The sequence below is a fragment of the Podarcis filfolensis genome (genome assembly GCF_964270895.1).
Source record: "Podarcis filfolensis genome assembly, chromosome: 5".
NCBI lineage: Eukaryota > Metazoa > Chordata > Lepidosauria > Squamata > Lacertidae > Podarcis > Podarcis filfolensis.
In genome coordinates, this window is record NC_139608.1 from 3,568,722 (window position 1) to 3,587,245 (window position 18,524).

The 18,524-nt window shown below is 49.7% G+C and overlaps 1 protein-coding gene across 2 annotated transcripts; it reads left to right on the forward strand.

Annotated features, from left to right (window-relative positions):
- The first annotated feature begins 4,868 nt into the window (after positions 1-4,868).
- On the forward strand, positions 4,869-18,153 carry ZDHHC19 (zDHHC palmitoyltransferase 19). Of its 2 annotated transcripts, XM_083612952.1 has the most exons (9): positions 4,871-5,062; positions 7,129-7,250; positions 8,580-8,707; positions 13,311-13,483; positions 14,267-14,372; positions 14,647-14,717; positions 15,550-15,799; positions 16,742-16,802; positions 17,935-18,153. In XM_083612952.1, exons 1-9 carry the CDS (start codon positions 4,959-4,961, stop codon positions 18,063-18,065), a joined length of 1,146 nt encoding a protein of 381 aa, XP_083469078.1. In that variant the 5' UTR covers positions 4,871-4,958; the 3' UTR covers positions 18,066-18,153. The 2 variants fall into 2 exon arrangements, with proteins under 2 accessions (XP_083469079.1, XP_083469078.1); XM_083612953.1 differs by lacking the exon at positions 7,129-7,250 and having other exon boundaries at positions 4,869-5,062.
- The last annotated feature ends 371 nt before the right edge of the window (positions 18,154-18,524 follow it).

Genomic DNA, 18,524 nt, shown 5'->3' on the forward strand with positions numbered 1-18,524 from the left:
AGGTGCTGAGTCAGACCTTGGACAGGACAAGGAATAAAGGGCTTCTTCATGCAGCACATTGTTAGACTACAATAGTAATAATAATGTTGTTGTTTAGTCGTTTAGTCGTGTCCAACTCTTCATGGCCCCATGGACCAGAGCACACCTGGCACTCCTGTCTTTCACTGCCTCCCGCAGTTTGGTCAAACTGGTAGCTTCGAGAACACTGTCCAACCATCTCGTCCTCTGTCGTCCCCTTCTCCTTGTGCCCTCCATCTTTCCCAACAGCAGGGTCTTTTCCATGAAGTCTTCTCTTCTCATGAGGTGGCCAAAGTATTGGAGCCTCAGCTTCAGGATCTGTCCTTCCAGTGAGCACTCAGGGCTGATTTCCTTCAGAATGGATAGGTTTGATCTTCTTGCAGTCCATGGGACTCTCAAGAGTCTCCTCCAGCACCAGAATTCAAAAGCATCCATTCTTCGGCGATCAGCCTTCTTTATGGTCCAGCTCTCACTTCCATACATCACCACTGGGAAAACCATAGCTTTAACTATACGGGCCTTTGTTGGCAAGGCGATGTCTCTGCTTTTTAAGATGCTGTAATAATAAATTTTATTTATACCCCGCCCTCCCCGGCTAACAACAATAAAAATTACAGTAAAAACTTGGGGGGGGGGAACCAATTTAAAATACAGGTTAAAATGCAATTTAAAATGCAGCCTCATTTTAAAAGTAGCCCATAAATCAAGACCATAAGGGGAGGGAAAACATAAGGGTCAGACTGAGTCCAAGCCAAAGGCCAGGCGGAACAGCTCTGTCTTGCAAGCCCTGCGGAAAGATGTCAAGTCCCACAAGGCCCTAGTCTCTTGTGACAGAGCGTTCCACCAAGTTGGGGCCAGTGCTGAAAAGGCCCTGGCTCTAGTTGAGACCAGTCTAACCATGATGAGACCTGGGACCTCCAAAATGTTGTCATTTGTGGGGCAGACCAGAAGAGGCAGTCCCATAGGTACTAGGGTCCTAGGCCACATAGGGCTTTAAATGTCAAAACCAGCACCTTAAACCTGACCCTGTACTCCACCGGGAGCCAGTGCAGCTGGTAAAGCACTCGATGAATGTGATCCTGCGGCAAGGATAGGCAGTTTACTTGGGTGGCTTTAAAAGAGGATTAGCCAAATTCATGGAGGGGACGGCTATCAATGGCTGTACAGAATGGCTGTACTTTGCCTTCAGAGTCAGAGGCAGCGATGCTTCTGAATGCCAGTTGCTGGAAACCACAGGAGCTGAGATTGCTCAGATCCTGCTTCCCACTGTTCAGCCCCTGCGAGAACAGGATGCTGGACTGGATGGGCCATTGGCCTGATCCAGCAGGCTCTTTGTACGTTCTTATTTCAATCTTGCCAAAATATTCTGTTCCATTCTCCTTGCCATATCTCAGCTAGCCAATAACGTCTACCTCTCTTTAAAATCGGAACCAGTGAAGGCGGTGAAGGTCCTGTGTGAGTATCTGAAGGCGGCTGGAGGATGGGTGGCAGCTAACAGATTGAGGCTGAATTCTGACAAGACAGAAGTACTGTTTTTGGGGGACAGGAGGCGGGCAGATGTGGAGGACTCCCTGGTCCTGAATGGGGTAACTGTGCCCCTGAAGGACCAGGTGCGCAGCCTGCGAGTCATTTTGGACTCACAGCTGTTCATGGAGGCGCAGGTCAATTCTGTGTCCAAGGCAGCTGTTTACCAGCTCCATCTGGTACACAGGCTGAGACCCTCCCTGCCCACAGACTGTCTCACCAGAGTGGTGCATGCTCTAGTTATCGCCCACTTGGACTACTGCAATGCGCTCTAAGTGGGGCTACCTTGGAAGGTGACCCAGAAACTACAACTAATCCAGAATGCGGCAGCTAGACTGGTGACTGGGTGCAACCGCTGAGACCATATAACACTGGTCTTGAAAGGCCTACATTGGCTCCCAGTATGTTTCCGAGCACAATTCAAAGTGTTGGTGCTGACCTTTAAAGCCCTAAACGGCCTCGGTCCTGTATACCTGAAGGAGCGTCTCCACCCCCATTGTTCATCCTGGACACTGAGGTCCAGTGCTGAGGACCTTCTGGCAGTTCCCTCACTGCAAGAAGCAAAGCTACAGGGAACCAGGTAGAGGGCCTTCTCGATGGTGGCACCCACCCCATGGAACACCCTCCCACCAGATGTCAAAGAGAACTACTACTACCAGACTTCTAGACAACATCTGAAGGCAGCCCTGTTTAGGGAAGCTTTTAATGTTTGAGGCATTACTGTATTTTAATATTGTGTTGGAAGCCGCCCAGAGTGGCTGGGGAAACCCAGCCAGATGGGCGGAGTATAAATAAATTATTATTATTATTATTATTATTATTATTATTATTATTATTATTGCCAAGGTGCTGAATTTGAGGGCTTCCTATTGCACTCTGCCACTGAGCTATGGAAGCTCCTTGTCAATTGCCATAACTCATTCTGGCTTCGAAGACCTGATCCTCCTCGACTGCCTTCCTTTCCCTTCTCCTCCCCTTCTCCCTGTGTGTCTTAGTAGTTTGTAAGCTTGGTGGCAGAACCGCCCCCGTCCCACTCACCCACCCGGTTTTTATTGATGTGTGCTGCTTCAAGAGCCAATAATTGTATTTTATGGTTTGCATTGAAATTGTTTGATTGCTATAAGGAAACGACTCCAAGGTCACTTGTAGCAGAAAGCTATTTGGAAATCCGGGACAAAGTGAGAAGCAGTGATTCCTTTCGTGAAGGTCCCGGCATTTTGGTGGCAACTGGAGGCTCCGCCTTTATGGGGAACCCGCAAGAAGGATCCGGGCTCAAGAGCAAGTGAGTCCCACAATTGATGAGCTAGCCATTGGGCGGACCTGGCAGGTTCAATGGCAAACTGACAAAGCACGCCCCCCAAAAGTCAACCCCTAATGGAAATGCTTTTGGAGAAGCAACGGCTGGTATGTGTCAGGCTTCTGGGAATCCAGTCCCTCCCAGGGTGGCTGGCCAAGAAATAGATAAACAAAGAGAGTTCTTACCAAGTCTTTTATTCAATATTCACAGAGAGAGGCTTTGAAAAGTGCCTCTCTTGCAATGATGGCATTGCTCCAAGTAAACCCCCACCCCTTCCGCCTCTCCTATTACACGTCTTCCCTACATTGGCTGATCTGTGCCTCCTGCCTCTGAGCTTTCTGTTCTCCTCCTTTCCATGCCCGCTGGGTTCTGGGAGAAGTGTGAGTGTCTGGAGGCGGTTGGAGGATGGATGGCGGCTAACGGATTGAGGTTGAATCCTGACAAGACAGAAGTACTGTTTTTGGGGGACAGGAGGCAGGCAGGTGTGGAGGATTCCCTGGTCCTGAATGGGGTAACTGTGCCCCTGAAGGACCAGGTGTGCAGCCTGGGAGTCATTTTGGACTCACAACTGTCCATGGAGGCACAGGTCAAATCTGTGTCCAGGGCAGCTGTTTACCAGCTCCATCTGGTACGTAGGCTGAGACCCTATCTGCCTGCGGACTGTCTCGCCAGAGTGGTGCATGCTCTGGTTATCTCCCGCTTGGACTACTGCAATGCACTCTACGTGGGGCTACCTTTGAAGGTGACTCAGAAACTACAACTAATCCAGAATGCGGCAGCTAGACTGGTGACTGGGGGCGGCCGCCGAGACCATATAACACCGGTCTTGAAAGACCTACATTGGCTCCCAGTACGTTTCCGAGCACAATTCAAAGTGTTGGTGCTGACCTTTAAAGCCCTAAACGGCCTCGGTCCAGTATACCTGAAGGAGCATCTCCACCCCCATCGTTCTGCCCAGACGCTGAGGTCCAGCGCCGAGGGCCTTCTGGCGGTTCCCTCATTGCGAGAAGCAAAGCTACAGGGAACCAGGCAGAGGGCCTTCTCGGTAGTGGCGCCCGCCCTGTGGAACGCCCTTCCAGCAGATGTCAAAGCGATAAACAACTACCTGACATTCAGAAGACATCTTAAGGCAGCCCTGTTCAGGGAAGTTTTTAACGTGTGATATTTTACTGTATTTTTGGTTTCTATGGAAGCCGCCCAGAGTGGCTGGGGAGGCCCAGCCAGATGGGCGGGGTATAAATAATACATTATTATTATTATTATTATTATTATTATTATTATTATTATTCTAAAGACACAGAGTCTGTCAGCTGTCTCTCCCCTGGCGCTTCTTCCTCCTGCTCCTCTCCCAACATTTCCCAGCTTCTCCCCTCTGCAGCCTCTGATCTATGACCTTCTGCAAACCACTGTTGTAAATCTTTACTGTCTCCCTCTTCTCTAGGCAAAGGGACCCCTGACCATTAGGTCCATTCGTGACCGACTCTGGGGTTGCGGCGCTCATCTGACTTTACTGGCCGAGGGAGCCGGCGTACAGCTTCCGGGTCGTGTGGCCAGCATGACTAAGCCACTTCTGGCGAACCAGAGCAGCGCACAGAAACGCTGTTTACCTTCCCGCCGGAGCGGTACCTATTTATTTACTTGCACTTTGACGTGCTTTCAAACTGCTAGGTTGGCAGGAGCAAGGACCGAGCAACAGGAGCTCACCCCGTCGCGGAGATTCGAACCGCCAACCTTCTGATCGGCAGGTCCTAGGCTCTGTGGTTTAACCCACAGCGCCACCCGCATCCCTTTTTCCCTCTTCTCTAGGAACTGCTTTATTTGTAATGAATAAATGTAACCCACCCCCTAAAGGTGGTCTTTGTGTGAGTCTTGTACGGAGCGCTCCCATAAGCCACCTGAGAGGCAGGTGTCAGCTCCCAGCATCCTTTGCACCGTGGGCCCATTAATGGACTTCTTCCGCCACCATGGCGACGTTCCACAACAGGGGAGACCCCCCGCTTCTGTCCTCGATCCCTTTGCCGCATCACAACATCGCCCTGGCAACAGACCAAGGGGGGTTCCATCCAGCTTGGGCCCAGCGACTGCTCCAACAGCTTTCCCTGACTCTTCCCCTCGAGACATGGGGTTTGCCCAAGATGGATGCCAATCTCTCACTTCCAGCATCTTTGCTTCTTTCCACTTCAGCACCCTGGTGGGTCTCAGCTGCCTCTTCTTTACTTTCCCGTAAGTACGAAGGCGGATCCGGGATGTTCGAGTCAAGGAGCAGCAGTCGGCAATTCCGCTCGGCTGGCCATTTTGAATTGAATGATCCCGTCTTAGGGTAGGGCAGCAGAGGTAAGACGCTTGCTGGATCAGACCCAAAGGGTCAGCTGGTCTCACTGGATCCCAACAAATGGTCTACCTAGAGGTGCTACGTAATACCTGTTCTGCACTTGTAATATCTTAGTCCCTACAATCTGGAGCAGCAGAATACAAGCTTCCTCCACCTTCCATGGGGCAGCCCTTTAGATCAGGGATCAGCAAAAAATTTTAGCCACAGGCTGGTCCACTGTCCCTCAGACCTTGTGGCGGGCCAGAGAAGCAGCACCAGGGTGGGGAGCTGGAAGAAGAGGCGAGGGGGGCAAGTAGTCCTCCCCCCCCCAGCAGCTGCACTTACCTTCCCAGGGGCTGCCACCGCCGCTGCTTCTCATGGATAGGCAGAGCGAGCTTGTCTGCTCCACTCTCTGGCCCACAGGAGCACCAAGGCGACGGCGACAGAGGGAAGATGAGCAGCGCAAAAGGTCTGGCTCTGGAGAGGGGCTGGAACCCACAAAGCCCAGCCCCCTTCCTCCTCTAGGCAGGGCGGGGAGAAGCCAGGAGGAGGGAGGGAGGAGGCGCCGCCACGGTGTGGGGGGGGATGGCACAGGGGGGAAAATGTTGCAGCCTGAACAAACAGAATCCCCACGCCGATCCACGGACAGTCCATGGGCCAGATCCTGAAGGCAACTGGGCCTGATCTGGCCCGCAGCCCTTAGTTTGCTGACCCCTGCTTTAGATATTTGAAGATGGCGCAAAGAAACTGAAGGTACATTCTTTCACCTTTGGTGGACGTGCCCAAGAATTAAGGCTTTCTGGGAAATGATCTATAATGAAATGAAAAGGGTATTTAAGTATACCTTCCTGAAGAAACCAGAGGCCTTCCTTCTGGGCATTGTCGGCCAATTGGTGCCAAAGAAGGACAGAACTTTTTTTATGTACGCTACAACAGCAGCAAGAACACTTATTGCAAAGTATTGGAAGACACAAGATCTACCCACTTTGGAAGAATGGCAGATGAAGGTGATGGACTATATGGGATTGGCAGAAATGACTGGCAGAATCCGAGACCAGGGAGAAGAGTCGGTGGAAGAAGATTGGAAGAAATTTAAAGACTATCTACAGAAATATTGTAAAATTAATGAATGCTAGAATGATGTTGGATTGAAATTAAGTGGTTTCCAGCTGTAATGCTTTAAGAGAATATGAAAAAAAAGGATTATAAATAGGTAATAATATAATGGTAAGGATTTGCTGAACTAATAATTTGTGGTGGAATACAAAAAAGGGAGGTATGAGGAGGTCCTGGAAACAAGTTAAAGGAAAATAAGTAACTGAAAATTTATGTGTTTTTTAATTTTCTTTATTTTGTATTTTTGTTATCTATCTGTTTTTTCTTCTTTTTATTTTATTGTAATATTTTAAAAAATCTTAATAAATATCTTATAAAAAAATAGATATTTGAAGATGGCTATCCTATCATCTCTCAGTCTCCACATGCCAAACTCCCTCAAACGTTCCTCATAAGGCTCGGCTTCCAAACCTTTGGTCATCTTGGTTGTCCTCCTCTGCATACATTCCAGCTTGTCAGTATCTAAAAGGCTGTCACATGGAAGATGGAACAAGTTTCCTTTCTCCTGGAGGGCAGGACCCGAACCAAAGGTTTCAAGTTACGATAAAGTAGATTCTGACTTAACATCAGGAGGAATGTTTGGACAGTGAGAGCTGTTTGACGGTGGAACGGTCTCCCTTGCAAGGCGATGGACTCTCCTTCCTTGGAGGTTTCTAAGCAGAGGTTGGATGGTCGTCTGTCATGGATGCTTGAGCTGAGATTCCTGCATTCCAGGAAGTTGGAGGAGATGAGCCGAAGGGTCCCTTCCCATTCTATGATTCTTAAACTGTGGTGGGCACAGGACCTTTTTCTTCCAAGGTTAGCTTCTTCTGTGGGCCAAAGCCAAGGTCTCACCCCAACCTCCACCTGCTTCCTCCCACAGGTGCAGCTGGCTGGCCCTCCATGTGTCCTGGGCCTTCCCCACCATCTGCGGCCTCCTCTTCATTCCAACCATTATCTACTTCCTCCTCACCAGTTTCACAGACACTGGAATCCTCCACAAAGGTAAGTGTGCAGGGGTTGCCCCCTCCCGCCACCCTACGACCAAGCTGCAAGATCTGGACTCTCTCCATGCAGATGGAAGGTGTAAATAGGTGAATAAACCATATTTCTTAAGGCTACGACAGTCTCCGCTGTGCCTCAACCCTCCAAAGGAACACAAACCTGGCATGAGTGCGCTTAGAATCTTGCAGAGAGTGGGGTGGCACCCAACCTTTGTAACACTATTTCTAAAAATGGAGGACTTTGATCCAAAGATCGTCAAGTGAATCGGAGAATTATACATCGGTACCTTGGTTCTCAAACTTAATCTGTTCCGGGAGTCCGTTCCAAAACCAAAGCGTTCCAAAACCAAGGTGCGCTTTCCCATAGAAAGTAATGCAAAACGGATTAATCTGTTCCAGACTTTTAAAAACAACCCCTAAAACAGCAGTTTAACATGAATTTTACTATCTAACGAGACCACTGATCCATAAAATGAAAGCAACGAACAATGTACTGCAGTCACACAATCAGTCAATCAGTAGCTGAACTGGGTTCCACACAATCACACACAAAAAAGAGCCACAAAAAGGCAAAATAAATAGCAAAAACAGACAGACCTCAGCGTAACACTCAAAACGGAAGTGTAACACTCAAATTGGCGCACATTTGACTTCTGAAAAAAGTGTGCAAACCGGAACACTTACTTCCAGGTTTGCACTGTTTGCGTTCCAATCTGTTTGAGTACCAAGGCATTTGAGAACCAAGGTACCACTGTAGCTCCGTTAGGGAAACGGGGGAGTCTCCTAACAGCTCCCAGAATCCTTTGGGGGAAGCCATGACTGTTTAAAGTGGTATCACGGCGATTTAAATGTGTCTTCTTCTTCTTTGGCGATCCCTCGTAGCCGAGTAAGATTGTCTTCCATAAACACGGTTTTAACAATGAGTCCATAAGTGACTGTGGAGGCCAGTTCTGGATCCACACGTCCTTCCACAGTGGGGACATAGGTTTCCAGGCAGGAGTTGATCATGGTATGGATTTCCCAAGCGTGCCTTCCTCTTAGCACGTTTCTCCCTTGCATCCTGACTTCGAGTGTCTTCAAAGCCCATGACACCTTTGGTCAAGGCTGTTCTCCAACTGGAGCGCTCGCAGGCAAGTGTTTCCCAGTTGTTGGTGTTTATATTACATTTTTAAAGATTTGCCTTGAGACAGTCTTTAAACCTCTTGTGTAGACCACCAGCATTACGCTTTCCATTTAAAAGTTCGGAATAGAGCAGTCTTTAAATGTGTGGTGTGCACATGGCCTGACTCTGAAGCTGCTTTCTCACTTCCCTGCATCCTTCCATGGCCAGGCATTGAAGAAGAGATGGTGAACCAGGCCTTCACCATGAAAGACCTCAACCAGCACTGGTGCAACAAATGCCAGCTCTACTGCCTGCAGCACACCTTCCACTGCTCCTGGTGCAACACCTGTGTGGAGGTAAAGAACGACAGCGGCCCCTAGGGGTACAGAAGGAGGAGGAGCAGCTCGACTTGGTTCGCATTTAAAGTAAAACCTGTTACCTAGTTTGCACTTTCTGGAGCACAGTGCAAACTGAAATGCAGCCATGATTCAAAATTTGGCACCTCTCAGAATTTTGCAGCGCCGTTCTCCGGTCAAGCTCAGTGTGCAACAATGCATATACTGCTGCAAGGTGTGCAGATAACATGCAAAAAGGCAATATATCGGGGGATATTACTTGCAAAAATATGTATGTTTGTGAAAAAACATACATCATAGGCTTCCCCCAACATCCGCTTCCAGTTTGTTTCTCCTTTCACCCACTTTGCTGCCTCCTAAAAGAAAAAAATACTAATAATATATTTATACAATAACATCAAACCTAAAAACATAAAAATAACAGTGAATACACCATAGTATTTCTCTTTCTTCTACACATTTTCTAATACTAATAATGTGGAGGTTCATTTAAATCCTACCATCAAGTCTATAGACTTTCTTTGTTTCTGCAAGTTTAATATAAATGGTTCCCATTCTTTTTCAAAGTCTCTGTTGTCTTTTCCTCTTAATCTGTCATTTTTTTCCAGTTCTGCATAGTTCTGTTCGGGGGGGTCAATTTAGTCCAGGGGTCCGGCACACTTCCTCCGCGCAGCTCTGCTCTTCCCCCCTGGAACCTTTGACTCCAGCAGAGTAAACACAGCAGAAGTAGAAGCTTGAACGTTCTGTCGTGTGGTAGCAATAACTCAGGCCGAAACGCAGCTCTCCTTATCTTAAAGTCTTTATTGCTGTACAGATCAACACATCGTAAATCTTCCCGGTGAGACGCAACTCATGTCGACTCTCTCTCAGAGATACTGGCCACTCCCAGTGTTCTATCCCCGCCCTCAGAATGTGAGGCGTCATCACTCAGAACTCTTAACCCTGTAAGTTCTGAGCCTCTATTAACACCCCCTCTCGAATCACGTTCTGAGGGGAATTCTGAGTGTTCAACACCTTCCCCATTGCCTTCCGCCCCTTCCTGGCATCGTTGTTAGGCACCTGTTGAACCTCACAAACCTCAGGTTCGCACTGTGCGAAACCAACCCACGCATTTGTGACCTGAAACCTCTCAGGTGGAATTCCCTTTGTTGCCCTTGAAGACCGCCTGGGCACAAACTGGGATTCTTCTCCTGACCCACTGGGGCCAGCTTGTGTGTCTTCCTCATCAGACTCCCCCTCTGACTTGACACGTCTGTGAGCTTTCTCCATCACTCTAACAGGAGATGAGGGCTCACTCTTGGACACTCCCTTAACAACCTGTGGAGACGCCCTACTCTGTTCAGGGACCTGGTCTCCACCAGCAGGTTCGGGCTCTGGCTCTCTTTCCTCCTCAGAGTCAGACAGACAATCTGAGTGAACGTCAGAGCGCACTTTGCGTCTTGCCCAACCATCCTGCTCAAAGAACTCAGCCTGTTTACTGACCAGAAGCTTGGTCTGATCACCTTCTGGGTATGCGAACCTCCACCCTTTTGTCGCGGGTTCATACCCACAGAAGATCATTTCCTGGTATTTTGGACCACCTTCTTGCTGCAACCACTTTGGTACAGGCACCATGGCCCTGCAACCAAACGAACGGAAGAAATGCACAAGCGGCTTCTGTCCGTTGAGCAAGAAATATGGGGTGTCGCCTACCACTGCATTGTAGCACCTGTTCATCGTGAAATTGGCCGTCTTTACCGCCTCCCCCCAAAAACTGTGAGGCAAACCAGAGTCATCCAGTAAGATCTCGGATGCTCGAACCAGAGCCTTACTCCTCAGCTCTGCCACGCCACTCTTCTGAGGCGAAGTCACCTTGTGACGTATCCCCCTCTGGCGAAAGAAACCCTTTAGAGCAGACCCAGTGACCTCAGAACCACGGTCAAACTGGAAACCTCGCACCTTGGTGGAGAACCTCTGTTCCACCTCCGCAACCCAATCTTTGATCAGTTGCGCTGCTTCCTCCTTTGCTTTCAGCGTGAAAGCCCATGCGTTCTGCGTATAATCATCTGTCAGCACCATCAGCCACTTGGCCTTGCCCAGACTTGGCTGTGGCATACCTATAAGGTCTGCATGCACAAGCTCAAAAGGCCTTGTGGTCACTCTCTCCACTCTGGGATGGCTAAATCCCTTGTTTCTGGCTTTCCTGCAAGCCTTGCAATTCAAAGGTTTACCACACTCTTTTACCTTGCAACCTTTGGTGCACTCTGATAACATCTGGACGTCCTCACAGGACCCATGTGACATCCTCTTGTGCCACACGCAAGCACACGACACATGAGTGTGCCCCCCTCCCTCTAGAGGTGATTCCAGAACAAAGAGGTTGTTCTGATCTTTTCCAACACGTGCCAGTTCCTTCCCATCTCTGGAAATGGTGCAAACATTTTTTTCAAAACTCACAGAATATCCCTCCTGTAAAAGGCATGGTACAGACAGTAGGCTATGTTTTAACTCAGGGAGAACATAAACCTTCAATTCAGCCTGTAAAAAAGGGATAAACATGTTACAAACATGGGTTACACGGCCCTGTGAACCTGTAGCAAATCTAACTGTTTTCTCAGTTGAAACAGCCTTGCAGTTCCACATTTGTCCATCAGGTGGCGCTGATACCAAATGGGCATTCGCAGCTGAGTCAACAACCCAACGAAGCACCCTCCCTCCTCCGGAGTTGTCCTTCTTTGTTGCCTTAGCAACTGCCTTCCTGCCGCCCCCGACCTTGGAGCTGCAGGTGTTGTTGCTGTCCAAAACCGCCAGAGAAGCAGTCAACGTCTCTTGTTTCTCACGCCTGCTCCCTCTGCAGGCCCAGTTGCCATGGAAACCCGCCTGGTTCCCATGGGAAATGTCCTTGGGACCTTCCTGCCCTTTGTCTCGCTGTGGACAGCTTCTGCGCAGGTGCTCCGGAGAACCGCAAGCAAAACATCTCCGAGTGGAAAACTTTGCAACTTTGCCTTTGGTCTTTTCTGCCCCCCCAACCTTTCCAGCAGCCCTCCTCCTTGAGGCTTTTCTGCCGTTGGGAAAATGGCTTTTGGCTTCTGCTGTGGTTTCTCTGCAAACCCCTTCCAGCTCCTGCCAAACAGCCTGGGCACTCTCAAGACCCTTGGAATGGCCTTTCTGGCCTGCACCCCCAAACTTAGGGGCACAGCCTCCAGAGGAACAGCTTGCCACTGCTTTCCTCTTCCCAGCTTTCAGCAGCTTCCCAGCACACGGCTGCTCATCTCTCTGGCGTGTCAAAGCATCGCAGCAGCTTTCAGACACGGCTTCAGCCCACTTTGGGCTTCCAGGGCGTCCCACAGCCCCTCCTGGAATCTCTGGGCGTTCCCCAGCTTCTGTGCAGCATCTGGCCCCCTCTGGTGTGGCTCCCACTGCAACCTTCAGTGCCTGCCAACCTCCCCAGGGCTCCTTCCCGTCTGCCTCTTCAAAAGGGACTGTACGCGATTCCTGGCTGTCTGCCATCTCTCCCCGGGGCCCAGCTTACTCACGAGTACCTCCGGTCCGGCAGATCTCAGCTCCTCCCAGCGAACTCCTGGCTGGCTTTTGGCTGCAGTTTCCCTTTCCCAGCGTCTCATCAGCTGGCCTTTGGCTGCTCCTCAGCCGATTCTGCCTGCAGCTTTCACTCCCCAGCGAGCTCCCTTCGCTTCTGCTGGCACCAGCTTCTCCTTGCTGGCCTTTGGCTGCAGCCCTCTCACACGCACGAACGTTGCTTATCTTTATTGCTGACACCCATAACCTGTTCGGGGGGGTCAATTTAGTCCAGGGGTCCGGCACACTTCCTCCGCGCAGCTCTGCTCTTCCCCCCTGGAACCTTTGACTCCAGCAGAGTAAACACAGCAGAAGTAGAAGCTTGAACGTTCTGTCGTGTGGTAGCAATAACTCAGGCCGAAACGCAGCTCTCCTTATCTTAAAGTCTTTATTGCTGTACAGATCAACACATCGTAAATCTTCCCGGTGAGACGCAACTCATGTCGACTCTCTCTCAGAGATACTGGCCACTCCCAGTGTTCTATCCCCGCCCTCAGAATGTGAGGCGTCATCACTCAGAACTCTTAACCCTGTAAGTTCTGAGCCTCTATTAACAAGTTCATCAACTTCTCTTGCCGTTGTTCTTTAGTTAGTATTTCTCCAGTCTTCCAATTTTGTGCAATCAACATTCTCGCTGCTGGAGTGGCATACACGAATATAGTCCTTGTTATGTACTGAAGTTCTCACCCTGGGCCAGCAAGGGGATGCTGTAGATAGTTTTCACTCAGGTCCACATATGCAAATAAGGGATTGAAAGTGACGTTCAGTGATTGGATAGTTACAGAAAGTGGTTACAGTTGCGTTGTAGTGGAGCTCTATATAAGCAGGCTGGCTGAACCCTTCAGTTCAGTTCTGTCCTGGCCTGTGAATAAACAAGAGCTGTTTGAAGAATCTCTGTGTCGTCTGATATGTTCACCCACAACTCAACAGTCCTCTTTTCTTTCGGTATATCTTGGCTTAAAATACCTAATAAAAAGGCTTCTGGTTGTTTTTACAAAAGTTATTTTCAACATTTTCTTCAGTTCATTATACTGTATATCATCTGCAGGAATTCGACCACCACTGCATGTGGGTCAACAACTGCATTGGCTACCACAACCTTCGCTTCTTCATCTTCTTTGTGGCCTTCCTGAGCGGCTACGACCTGGCGGTGCTGGCTTCCTGCCTGGTCTACCTGGCATTCAACTCCCAGCAGGCTTTCAGCGTGGAGAAGATCTGCACGTATCCTTCAGAGAGAAGTTCCCCTCCCTCTCCTGTAATGCTGGGATTCAAAGAATCCTGGGAGCTGTAGTTTGCTAAGGGTGCTGAGAGCTGTTAGGAGACCCAGATTCCCCTCCCAGAACTACAATTCTCTGCTTCTTCTTTCTTTCTTTTTTGGTGATCACTCGTAGCTGAATCAGATTGTCTTCCATAAACACGGTTTTAACAGTGAGTGCGTAAGTGACCGAGGAGGCCAATTCTGGATCCACACGTCCTTCCACAGTGGGAACATTGGTTTCCGGGCGGGAGTTGATCACGGTGTGGATTTGCCAAGTGTGCCTTCCTCTTAGCACGTTTCTCCCTTGTGTCCTTGAAAGCCCTAAACGGCCTCAGTCCAGTAGACCTGAGGGAGCGTCTCCACCCCCACCGTTCTGCTGGACACTGAGGTCCGGCGCCGAGGGCCTTCTGGCGGTTCCCTCATTGCGAAAAGCAAAGCTACAGGGAACCTGGCAGAGGGCCTTCTCGGTGGTGGCACCTGCCCTGTGGAACGCCCTCACACCAGAAGTCAAAGAGAAAAACAACTACCAGACTTTTAGAAGACATCTGAAGGTTTAGGGAAGTTTTTAATGTGTGATATTTCAATGTATTTTAAATCTTTGTTGGAAGCCGCCCAGAGTGGCTGGGGAAACCCAGCCAGGTGGGCGGGGTACAAATAAATTATTGTTATTGTTATTATTATTATTATTATTATTATTATTATTATTATTATTATCTGTCCGTCTTCCTTGACTCCGGTGCTTCCAGAGTGCTGGTGACCATCCCCACCGCATTCTACTTGGTGCCTCTGCTCCTCCTGGTTTGCACCCAGATCCGCTACATCTTAGCTGCTCATCACAGCTGCAAATTCCAGGTACCGCGTGCAGATGCAGGGGCAAACATGGCGGAGGCGGGAGGAGAGGGACTGCTCCTTGTGGGTGGAGCCGCCTGATCTGAGTTCCTAGGGATGCAGAGCACCAAAGGATGGCGGCCAGAGCTGTGTGTGCCGCTGTGCACCGTCGCATGCGGCCAAGACAGGGTCTCCAAACTTGGAGAGCTCCCCAAGCCCTTGACCCCGAGCCCAGCAGAGGCTGCCTGTTGCTGCTGCTTCCCTTTCCATCTCTGACCTCCCTCATCTCTCTCCACAGGCTCTGTCCTTCAAGCAACCTTTGGCCTTGAACTGGCAGGACTCGGGGTGGTGCAAGAGGCACAGAACCAAGTGCGTGACTCGGGGCTCAGGGCTTCGCCATCCTTCCCTGGGGGTGACCTCCGGGTGTGGAGGGTTAGGGGCTCCCATCCCGATAGGGGAAATCTTTAGCTGGCAGGTGACGGAATCGCATTCCTTGCTTGCTTTTATTACGGTGGTACCCAGGGCCATCTTAAGGATACCCAGTGCTGTGGTGCAAAGCTCCCTCCTCCCCCCCCCCAATTCCCATTGTTTTTTTAGGGACGGAGGAAGTCCAACACCATCTCCTTTGTCTTGCTGATATTAAGGTGCAAGTTGTTCCCTAGGCACCATGTAGATATTTTTGGACCTCCCCTCTATACGCTCACGAGGAGTGGGCAGCGTTAAGTTGTGGGTGAACATATCAGACGACACAGCGATTCTTCAACAGCTCTTGTTTATTCACAGGCCAGGACAGAACTGAACTGAAGGGTTCAGCCAGCCTGCTTATATAGAGCTCCACTACAACGCAACTGTAACAATTTTCTAAAACTATCCAATCACTGAACGTCACTTTCAATCCCTTATTTGCATAACTATCTACAGTATCCCCCTGCTGGCCCAGGGTGAGAACTTCAGTACATAACAGGCAGGCATGGAGGAGGCGGCGCCCGTGTGGCGCACTCTGCAGAAGTTGAATTTCAGAAGAAGCACTCAGTAAATACCGGGTGCAATCTAACCGCCTTCACACAAGCTTTGCGCAAGCAAGCAGGGAGGGTGCTCAATGAGCCAGTTGCCTGGAGGAGCTCTTAAGTCAGAAAATAGTCCCTCCCACCACAATGACACACCCACCCATGATTCGTCTGCACCTCCCTCCTTCTTGCAGGTACAGAGTGAGGTCCTCCGGAGCGATGGTCCTGGGGCCCGCCGAGGCCGCTGAGCTCTGCCACGTCCCCTGGGTCTCCAGCGTGGGTTCGGCCATCCCCACCCCCTGCCCTCACAGCTGCTCCCAAGACCTGTCCCGCCAGCAGAAGGTGCTCAAGGCTTGGCGCCACTTCCTGTCCGCCATGGGGAACCTTCTGCACCGAGAGGGTCCCAGGCTGGGAGGAGCGTCGGCGGAAAAGGCAGAGAAGCAGGTGAGCAAGGGGTGGGAAGTGATGCCTGTGGGATTGCCTTTTGCCTGACGCATGGGCCTGTCCGCACCTCAGTTTGATGTGGAATAGGTACCCATTGCGTGCTCTTTAATTACCAGGTTCAAGCTGCCCTTAACAACTTGGGACCAGTTCACCTAAGAGATCGCCTTGCCCCATATATTTCAGTGGAACTTTCAGGTGCCACCCAGCACCTGTTTCACATTCGTAAGAACTCAAACTTGTAGTGTGGCAGCGCCTAGCCTTTGGAACTCCCTGCCTATTAATATCAGGCAGGTGCCTTCACTGTGCTCTTTTCGGTGCCTGCTAAAAACATTCTTGTTTAGACAAGCCGGTTCGAATCCCAGCAACAGGGTGAGCTCCTGTTGCTCGGCCCCTGCTCCTGCCAACCTAGCAGTTCAAAAGCACGTCAAAGTGCAAGTAGATAAATAGGTACTGCTCCGGCAGGATGGGCAATGGCAAACCTAGACAGCATCTTAAAAAGCAGAGACATCACCTTGCCAACAAAGGTCCGTATAGTTAAAGCTATGGTTTTCCCAGTAGTGATGTATGGAATGTATTTTTTACTACTGCTTGGCTCTCTTAAATACGGCTATGTCTAAAACTTGTCATTGAGGTTTTCATACCTTTTTTGTAAACTCAGTGAAGCGTTTCAGTCCTGCTCTTGAGTTTGTTTTAAAATCATTGAAGGTTTAAAATTTCTTTATTTCCTTCTGAGGAGACTGATGAGTTCAGTGAAACGAGTTTTGTAGCCGGCATCTCGTTAAGTCTTTGTTTAATTCTAGGTTAATTTTTTCCCTTAAACTTTTTGATTTTTGTTGTTTAGTTTAACTCCATATCCGATTACTTCTCGTTTCAGGGATTTACATTTGTTTTTGTGTCATTTCTTGGTTCCGTGACTGTCTTTTTCCCACTACCTCCTTCCAGGTTGGCAAGAAGAAATCCAACTGGCAAATGAACAGCCAAGAGAGGATGGTGGAGATCCCTAGTGAGTAGATCTCCTGCTGCGGCTGACAAATCCCAGTGGTCCAGCCAGCCTCTGCAGGGGTCCACTGAGGGGCAGAGAAGGCTGCTGGGGTGGGTGGGTGGATGCTGAACAGGTAAGGCATCAACGTGTGCTTACCTGAGACGAGCGCTGCGTCATGTGACCACTTTTATAGGTGAGTCTTAGATCAATCTCTCCCTGTATTCCCTCAGCAGAGGTCTGCCACAGCTGTTTCTGGCAGCATTTATGTTCCAACAGCGGCCAGGTATTCACAATTGCGTGAAGGGAAACCTGGGACCGCTTCATCCTCACCCAGAAAAAAACCAAGGACAAATAACTATTCCAAAATCATATATGTACCAACACTTTGGACTGCCTGTCTATCCCATTGTATATTCCTTTTTTTACAAATGGATGTACTCTTATAAATAACTGTAATGGTTCTAGGGGTTGCTCGTGCGTAAGTTGTCGCCACTCCTGGCTAGGTTACCTGGGTGAACCTTTCCTGTCTGGACAGCCTCTCACCGTGGCTGTCTCAATCGCTGGCAGAATCCGTCAGTGTGCGTTTCTTGAACTTCTTCCAGCAAAGAAGCTCTTTGACGCCTAGTCTCCTCCTACTCTCCCTGCGCGGAAGTCTTCTGCGCAGGGAGGGTGTGGGCAGCGGAGGACCCGTGCTCTCCCCGCTGGTCTCCGGTGAAGAGTCCTGGAGCCTCCTCGCTGATTCCCCCTTCTGCCCCCCTTCTCCACTGGTGCTACGCTGATTTCCTTCCCCAGCAGATGGGCTGCCTCTCTCCCTACTGGGACCCTCTCCAGCATCCCTCTGGAGCCTTCCCTCCGCCTCCGGCTCCGATGGCAGTTCCCTGACAATAACCTTTTTTGACACCTGGGAATTTCAGTCTGAATTATCCGCAACACAAAGGACTCTGTTTTGTTTTGTTTTTTTTGGAAAGTACTTTTAATCATTTTTTTTCAATTCATTATGGATCATTTCCCAGTACTCCTTTTACCCTTTTACAAGTCCACCACATATGAAGGAACATTCTTCCACCTCTTTGCACTTATCTGATTCGGACTTATACATCTTAGCAAGTCTTCTCAGAGTTAAATACCATCTGTTATTTTCTTTCCCTGCCAGTTCCCGACATGCTGGATTCTGTGGAGCTTCTGGATCCGGATCAGGACCTGCACTGGAAATGCCAAATCCACGGGAGCCGGCGACCTGCTTCCTCTCCTACGGCCACCCTCCTCTCCGTGTCCGATATCTGAAGGGGGGGGGTCTCACAGGCGTCTCCTTTTCTTTCCAGTGAACCTAGTTTTGTGAAGCGAAAACTGGATAAAAGCGTTTGTAAAGTCGTCATCCTGCGTGCAAGTTCATTTCTTGTTCGTTCAGGTTGGGGTTGCGGGGGGAGCTAAGATGAGCCCTTGCAGGAGGGTGTTATGTACTGAAGTTCTCACCCTGGGCCAGCAGGGGGATACTGTAGATAGTTTTCACTCAGGTCCACATATGCAAATAGGGGATTGAAAGTGACGTCCAGTAATTGGACAGTTACAGAAAGTGGTTACTGTTGCGTTCTAGTGGAGCTCTATATAGAAGCAGGCTGGCTGAACCCTTCAGTTCAGTTCTGTTCTGGCCTGTGAATAAACAAGAGCTGTCTGAAGAATCGGTGTGTCGTCTGATATGTTCACCCACGACTTAACAGAGACCAGTAGAAAAAAGACAGTTAC